The sequence below is a fragment of the Hippoglossus hippoglossus genome, chromosome 9 (assembly GCF_009819705.1).
Source record: "Hippoglossus hippoglossus isolate fHipHip1 chromosome 9, fHipHip1.pri, whole genome shotgun sequence".
Lineage (NCBI taxonomy): Eukaryota > Metazoa > Chordata > Actinopteri > Pleuronectiformes > Pleuronectidae > Hippoglossus > Hippoglossus hippoglossus.
The window spans coordinates 25,476,702-25,485,506 of record NC_047159.1 but is presented as its reverse complement, the minus strand read 5'-3'; the positions used below and the strand labels follow the sequence as shown (position 1 = coordinate 25,485,506).

General features: G+C 40.5%; 1 protein-coding gene across 1 annotated transcript; it reads left to right on the top strand.

The window, feature by feature from the left end:
• The first annotated feature begins 1,301 nt into the window (after window positions 1-1,301).
• Window positions 1,302-7,298, top strand: LOC117767839 (T-box transcription factor TBX2-like). The gene is made up of 7 exons (XM_034595779.1): window positions 1,302-1,829; window positions 1,921-2,188; window positions 2,375-2,521; window positions 2,683-2,759; window positions 5,020-5,129; window positions 5,247-5,701; window positions 6,745-7,298. The coding sequence occupies exons 1-7, from the start codon at window positions 1,498-1,500 to the stop codon at window positions 7,024-7,026; spliced, it is 1,671 nt and encodes a 556-aa protein (XP_034451670.1). The 5' UTR covers window positions 1,302-1,497; the 3' UTR covers window positions 7,027-7,298.
• Window positions 7,299-8,805: the final 1,507 nt, after the last annotated feature.

Here is an 8,805-nt window from a genome sequence, read left to right as displayed (position 1 = left end):
AGATGCAACGTCCACCTCTGGACCGATTCTGGTGGACACACAAAATCCTCCACCAAAAGTGAAGGGTTACAGCTGGAATCAGCCCAGATGTGGAGGTAGAGTGTATAGGCCAATAAAGACCCAGATTTTCAGTTTTTTTTTAACTTTGTAGAAACAAGGCCCACTTCCTGTCTGTTGCTCATACACAGATAATATCTGTCATTTAGTAGTATTCCCCTGCACTTCCTCCACTTCAACTCACCTTCAACTCTGATGTTTCCATTTCCCTTATTCTCTAATTCTTATACTTTCTTCCATCACCCCTCTGAACATTGTACTGATGTGTATGATGTTGTGCTAATGCTAAAGGGCTGCCAGTCTTGTTTTCTCTTTGATATAACCATTGATGCAAGTGGGATATTCAATTCAGTCTTATACAAATTCTTCTCATAAATGACCAACCATACACTTTGGAATGTTATTATTAACTGATCAGTAAAAGCAGTCCCTGACTTATGATTTTTTTTGCAATTTGTTAACTAAAATATATTTCATATACTTATGTAAATTCAATGATAATAAATATATATATATATATACACAAATGTGACACTAGTTGAAACGTGTTTCTTTGATTAAACACAGTATGTGCATATAGGTTTAGCATTTCCTGAACTTATATTTCTGTTTATTTAAATATTATAAAGAAAATTCTTTTTTTCCACTATAAGTCAGTGTGACTATGGAGCTTTATGGTGACACATTGAGCGCCAGTGTGGCACATTACGCGTGGCACACATGTATCCTGAACCTGCCGCCCTCACTCACAGAAAGCTTTTGCTGGAACGTTACTGCGCTGTCATGGACCATTGAGAAATAAAAAGCGAGTAACCGAACCCAGACTCTAATCCGACCGGGACAATCGCTGGCAGAGGCTGCACCTCCAAAGAACTGGATCCCGGCAGACTGTGTCCCCAGGCGGCTTTCCATGGGAGGAGAGACCACATCAGTGGAGCTCCTCCAACAACGGGGCACTGCAACGATGTGGGAAACACATCAGGATATGTAGAACGTTGGGTTGTCAGATTTCATTGATGTGAAGTGATTTAAGTGTGTAATTGGTTCAGGTTTTTGTGGGTTGCTTTGGGAGTAATAAAGCTGGATTTTCACCCCCTCAAATAGTTGATAAGAGCTTCATCAGCCTGTGAGGAAAGTTGAGGCAGCATTTTCCTTCACATAAAGTACAATACCAGAGAAACTCCACCCACTGCTGGGTGTCACACTCAGTCCAGACGTGTCAAGGAGCAAATCAACTCGGACACCGGCTGCGAGGCAGCGCACTGACTGTGGACGGGAGACAAAACAGCCAGCTGAGAAAAGTATTGACGTTTTTAACTTTAATGCGTTTTTGTGATTTTAAAATATGTTATGGGGTTGTTAGGATAGGTTTCTCCAGCGGGTATCAACGTGGCGTAAAATTATAGTCGTGCGTAAAAGTTCGTTTTTCCTTTGACGACCATGCGCAGTTTCTCTGAGCCGTGCGTCCCAGGCGCAGCTCCACACGCTTTTCCAACAAGAGTCGGAGATGCGCCCCTTCGAGGGACTGTCCTGAGCGGACCCCCGCTGATCTCAGCCATGGCTTTATCCCCTCGAGGGTCTGCGGAGCCCCGCTTGGATCCGATGATTCACACGTCTCCGCCTGGTCAGTCTGCGATTTTGTGTCGGCCTCTCGAAATTCTGGAGGGAGGGGAGATGCAAGACGATCAGCCCAAAGTTTATTTGGAGGCCGGCGACCTTTGGAGACAATTCCACAAACGCGGCACTGAAATGATCATTACAAAGTCCGGGAGGTAGAGTAAATGCACAATATTTACGCATGGATGAAACGCTACCGTGTTTTAATGAGTACTTGCTTCACGCCGTCATCTCTCCACCCTGCAGGCGCATGTTCCCGCCGCTCAGGACCAGGTGCGTCGGGATGGATAGAAAGGCCAAATACATTCTCCTGATGGACATCGTGGCGGCCGATGACTGCAGGTACAAGTTTCATAACTCCCGCTGGATGGTGGCAGGGAAGGCGGACCCGGAGATGCCCAAACGCATGTACATCCACCCGGACAGTCCGGCCACGGGGGAGCAGTGGATGTCCAAAGTGGTCAACTTCCACAAACTGAAACTGACCAACAACATGTCGGACAAATACGGATTTGTAAGTTTGGATTTTATTTATCATTTTTTATAATAACCAGTCTTTCTTTATTATAAACATAAAAATGATCATCAAACGAGACGAATGAGAGATTATTTTCAAAGATTTCCAGATTTTTCTCTTCTTTCAAAAACCTGTTATTATTATTATTATTATTATTATTATTATTATTATTATTATCTGCAGACAATTCTCAACTCGATGCACAAATACCAGCCGAGGTTCCACATAGTGAAGGTGAATGACATCCTCAAGCTGCCGTACAGCACCTTCAGGAGCTATGTCTTCTCTGAGACTGAGTTCATCGCAGTGACAGCGTATCAGAACGACAAGGTGAGAGTTTGACTTGTTCACTTTGCGAAGGATTCACTTTGTCTGGACTCTGTCGATACAAAGAGGAGCTCAACTTAAATAAAGATTATAGGTTTCATCATTTTCATTATTTTCATCATTGGCAGCTATTTCAGTCAGTAAAGACATTTCTCTGTTGTCAGATCACGCAGCTGAAAATAGACAACAATCCTTTCGCCAAGGGATTCAGAGACATGGGCAACGGGAGAAGAGAAAAGAGGCAAGTTCATTATCTGAGTTATTGATTCATTAAATGTACAAGTGTTGTTATTATTATCATTATTATAAAAAATATTATTATTAGTAGCATTATTTAAGTAGTATTAGTATTGTTATTATGGTTATTACTGAGTTATTATTTGAGGCTGGATTTTAATATCACAGCTTGGTCATGGTACACCAAACCTCCAATTGCAAAGAAAGTGTTAGCTATAACTGTAATATTCATGTCATGTATTAAGAAGTAAAAAGTAAAGTGGCTCAAGTAAAGTATACAGTGTTTGAGGCACAGTGGCTAGAAAGAGTTTTGTTTTGGGTTTTGTGCATGGTCAGGTTTAAGTTACAATATTGAGCAATCACAATTTATTCATTATTCATTACTGCAACAACACGTTCCTGTAGATTCATGCTGCACAACATCAGGAGAATACGTCCCCTTCTCACTCAGAAGGCGGCGCAGGTTCTGGTCCAGGCCCTGGTCATCTCACGCCTAGACTATTGTAACTCCCTCCTGGCAGGTCTACCTGCTAGTGCCATCCGACCTCTGCAGCTCATCCAGAATGCAGCAGCTCGACTGGTCTTTAACCTAAATTCAGTCACACCACTCCAAACGCTACACCCCAGCCCGTTCACTCCGCTCTGCATCTGCCAATCGGCTTGTTGCTCCCTCACTGCGAGGGACAGCTAGCCACTCAACAAAATCACAACTGTTTGCTGTCCTGGCTCCTAAATTGTGGAATGAGCTCCCCATTGACATCAGGACAGCAGAAAGTCTACACATCTTCCGCCGCAAACTAAAAACACACCTCTTCCGACTATACCTTGAATACAAGTTTAAACTAACAATTTAGTAGCACTTAAATGGCACTTACTTATAGCACTTTGTAGTTTTGCTTTTTTGAAGAAATTGTACTTTGCTGTTCTGGGTTTGTACCCTCATGGTTGAATGCACTTATTGTATGTCGCTTTGGAAAAAAGCGTCAGGTAAATGAAATGAAATGTAATATAAATTTGAACTTATAACACACAAATCTCTGGGTTGTTCTTGTCCATACTGGATGCATCAGACACAATGTGTGAACCTCTCAGCTTATGACATCAACTAAAGCTAACTGGAGTCAGGATTTAGTAAACCTGCAGTCTCGTCGCTGAAACTAGATTGTATAGCTTTTTGAGTTAGTTCTTCACAAGTAGCATCGTCATGCTTTGAGTCATTTCAAAGAGTTTGGGCGCTCTTCCGTCTACAGTTTGACAGAATGTCAAACAGTCGCTGTTCTCAGTAGAATTGATCATTCTGCTTTATGCATTTGGCGTCAGATTAGCTGAATGATCAGGGAGGTAAAAATGAAGCTCAGAGTGACAGCTACAGTCTACAGGAATCATTGGAATCTATCATGATCGTGGTTTCAAGGTTTATGTATTTTACAAGATAACATCAGAGTGTCTGTCCCACAGCTGAAGATCAGGGGAAGTTGATGATGCAACAGGCCAGTGACCCTAAACATCAAAGTAAATCTATACATAATCATTTTAAATCAGAAAATCCACACTGTGGAGTCAGGGCCCAGATCTTAACCCAACAGAGAAGCTGTGGAATGAACTCAAAAAGACGTTCATAACATGTTTGGGCTGAAACTATTCTGTAGGAACAATGGTCATAAAGTCCCTCTGATCGACATCGAACAAGGGCACACTGAGAAAATATTTTCTAACCCGTAGTCCTGACCCTGGAAATGAAGGTCTGAATGTTGGGACAGGGTTAAAATGCTGCTGGGGAATAGAACAAATCATTTATTTATTGTAATAAAAAGTCTGGGCCTAATCACCAGAAAGAATAATATTGATAATAATAATAATGCCTACAAATTTTTGTATGAAATTATAAAAGTATGATTTTTTTTTTCAAGATCACTGCATTACCTGATTGACCATTTAATTGTGTCTGTAATATACCAGAGACATGTCAACCATGGTTTCCTGAACCACAAAGTGACAGGAAAAAGAGAACAAAGCACTTACATGATCATTTTAAAATTATATAAAAGAGGTAAAAAGAATCAAAGCCTCAAACTGAAGTTGGGACCACTGTGGTGGGAAAACAATACCAGTGTAAATCCAAACAGTTTCAACCATAGCCCTCATATATAAAACATAGTGTCTTAGCCAGTAAAATGCTGCTGTTACCAGTATTCTCACATCAGTCTCACTCAGTTGTTGATTGTTTTATCCTAAAAATCTGCAATAATTTCTATTATTGTCAGGAAACTACAACATTCATCACAAAAACCTAAAGAGATGCGGATGACCCTCCTGAAACCTGAACCTATTCAAGATTCACCTCCACAGTATCCAGACAATCCCAAATCTCCAGGTGCAGAAACACTGACTCAACATGTTTAACACTTGGTTTTTTTAATGCGTCACATTCAGTGATGCTACAAACATGAACAAGAACACAAAATCAATAATCTTGTTTTTGTTTTTCAAGATGCCGATGAAAGTGATGTTGATGAAAATGATCATGTTGTGGACATTCTTCAAGAGAAGAAAGAAACGAAACCAGGGCCAAAGGTTTCCATCACAGGCAGCAGGGTACAGACTCCAGACAGAACACAGAGAGAAACCGACTCAAGAAGCAGCCGCGTCCTCAGTACAACAGCTGATGGAGCGAGTGGATCTGAGTCACAAGACTCAGAGAAGGAACAAATGTGCAAATTGCACAGCAACGTTGCTCAGAGTTGTGTTTATCCACTGGAATCAAACACCCACCTGTGGGATCCGAGCAGCCTCAACAGTGTATACCGCTCTGCTCAGGTGAACACCTGGAACAGCTGCACCGCTGTGGACAGAGCGGCATCGTGTGGACTGAACCTGGCAGCAGCCGTCAGGACTCCATCAGCTGCAGGGTTTCCCTTCAGCCTCCAACAGCACGCACTGGTGCAGGTAAACACAGAACCAATGAACTGCTGATCAAACACATGAAATACTTACAGGAACACATGCATTTCACTACAAGATGGATACATCTGAAGATCTCTGACTCACTGAGCTAACATGGTGGAAAAAGAGATTAAGATCCTTACACAAGTTTCAATACTACACTGGAAGTATAATTGAACAGAACTGGGCATTCAGAGTCTTAATATAAACAAATACACAAGTGTTATGAATAAAATATCGCCCTCTTAAAAGTATTCAAAGAGAAATTACTCATCATAGCCAGCATTTTTGATTCATATATAATTATAATTATGACCAATGTTGTTATTGTTTTTCATGGGTTTCCATATAGCAATATAATGAGTGACAGAACTTTTTTTTTATATAAACTAATAATATATTATAATTTTAGGTCTATATTATTATATCTATTATATATTTATTGTATATTAGAATATTATTGTGATGACTGAGACATACTTGTATGTGTAAACTGGGCTTTGCTGCTGTAGCTGCACATGAAAATCTAATAATGGAGGTGATTTTAATTCTTGATTTTCAACCACAAAGTACCACAAAAGTTATTTCTTGATGACCATCCAGTGAAAGTAATGGGGTCAAAATCCACAGTCCTCATTCTTGGAAAGATTACATTCCAAAATTTAGTTCAAGCTCATGTGTGGACATTTCGTACCACATTATATTTGCTCAACTCAGTTTGTTGAAGACTCATTGACATTGGCTCAACTTTGGAGTATATTTTTATTAAAATATGACGATGAGAATGAGAGCTTGACAATTTTTGACAGGAACAAATGGAGTATTTTTGCAAATACCTAATCAGCATTGATCTTTTTGTGAAATTCAAGGTAATTAAAGTAATTCATGGAATGCCATTATGCAAATAAAAGTATTATGGGACACATTTATAGCTCTTGTAACATATTGGTATAAACTGCTCTTTCAGCCTGTCAGGACTCATGATTGGACCTGAGCTGTTTCTTTAATTCCTTATATGTTGTATGTATTTCCTTTCTCGTTAACAGGACCTGTTGGGTCTTTCCCACTTTGGAGGCCTCGTGTTTTATCCCTACACCAGCCTCTCTCTACGGTCCAAGGTGGATTTCAGAGCCTGCCCGAGTGTCCACAGCCGGGACTACTTCACCCCTCCGATGTTATCTTCATCTGTTCCTCGTGTGATTGGCGGCCGATTGAAATATCTCATCCCTGATCTGCTACTGCTGCCCACAACAGAGCAGGAGAACTTGGTTGACGATGCTGACATTGACTGCAGTAAGGACGAGTCACAAACAGGGAGACAATTCTGATCTAATCTTAAATGGAGTTACTGCTGCTCTGAAATGTCCCTGCATGAGGTGGACCCACTCCCAGCTACACACTTGAACGGCTCTTCTGTGAATGTCAAAATGAAAATTGAGGGTCAACTTGCATTTTGGTAAAGTCTGTATCTTCCTGAAAATGTGACCCAAGGTTGAATCACTGTTTTGATGAAATTTGTTTTATTTCAACAAAATGTTGCCGAGTTTGTAAATAACATCCTAAATTGTTATATAATTAAAATGAAGGTTGGTGGATGACATGGAAGCAGAATTTATGTCTTTTCTGGAGTCAGAAAATGTCACACCTTTGAATCCAGAAACCAGAAGAATGGTCCATTGTGTCTGACTTAGGAGGAGCAGAAATGTAATATAATATTAATAATGATGGTTTCATTATTCATGAAACTGAGAATTGTTGTGTTTTTTCGTTAGCCTAGCTAACTCTTTCACTGAGTCCGCCATGATGCACCTCCATCCAGACTCCAACAGACCAGCCAAACACAGTCACGTGCAGTTAATGTCAAGGGTCAAAGTTTGACTCCGCATGAAGCTATACCGCAGATTTGCTTCGCTACAGGAAACTAATCTTCCATTTGCCCCCTCGCTTGCACCGATTGGAGGTGGGCAGGGGGCAAAGCTTTGCCACTGCTACATTCACTTGTTTGATCGTGCCCTCAGAAGGGGAGGGGTGAGGGGAGGCAGTTGGTTGCAATATGCATCTTCACCCACAGATGCCACTACATCCTACACACTGAAGCTTTAACAATTTTCTGAACAGAGTTTGGCCTTTAAATTGTCTTAATTGACTTAAGAAATGCAAAGTCCAAGGATTTAAACACAAAATTTAAGTAAACACCTCAAAATACATCTACTTTCTTGGCATTTAAAGAATGCATGGATGCATGCATGCATCAGTGTATTGGTGTATTGGTCAATAAGATTTTTTTTCCTCAAAGACTGAAACAATAAATAATGGAAACTTATGTTTCAAAGAGTTTGTTTGTGTAACTGGTCCCTGAAATATTGTCTTCAAGCTATCTTTATAAATTTTTAAATATCCATCCATTAGTTATACCACTTAACCTGCATGTTGCACTGGAGAAGTACCTGGAGGAAGCCAATGCAGAAGAACCCAGAACCTCAGTGGCAACATGCTGCCCTCAAGTTGAATATTATTATAGAATAAAGAAAGATCAATGATGTGAATAAAATATACATCAGGTACTTAAATTAAATGGGTCAGCAGTCAAAAAGCCAGCTTCTATGCATCATCAGTACCATGAGGATCAAATGTGAACAGAAATCTCTAGAAATAACCTACAGGCTTCTATCATCACATCACTTATCGTATCGATAAAATGTTCCGGGCCTTTAAAGGCTAGAAACAGTGCCCTTTTTTCTGGGATGATTTTTAAAAATAAATCAATTATGCCATGTATGCATGCACAGGTATTTCAAAAGTCAGTATTTGATTTATGATGACTTTTAGGCAATCAGGTATGTGATCAAAACCCAGAACAGCAAGAATCATGTAAGTACATTAACTTCAAATGCCAAACCACAAGTGCTACATGTAAGTGCAACTAAAGGAAGAGATGGGTCTTTAGCCTGCGGCGGAAGATGTATAGACTTTCTGCTGTCCTGATGTCAATGGGGAGCTCGTTCCACCATTTAGGAGCCAGGACAGCAAACAGTCGGGATTCTGTTGAGTGGCTAGCTGTCCCTCGCAGTAAAGAAGCAGCGAGCCGATTGGCAGATGCAGAGCAG

Coding starts and splice junctions, on each gene's coding strand:
- LOC117767839 (XM_034595779.1), top strand. CDS start 1,498: ATGCGCAGTTTCTCTGAGCCGTGCGTCCCAGGCGCAGCTCCACACGCT. Junction 2,522..2,682: donor CAGCGTATCAGAACGACAAG/GTGAGAGTTTGA, acceptor CTCTGTTGTCAG/ATCACGCAGCTGAAAATAGA. Junction 2,760..5,019: donor AACGGGAGAAGAGAAAAGAG/GCAAGTTCATTA, acceptor TATTATTGTCAG/GAAACTACAACATTCATCAC.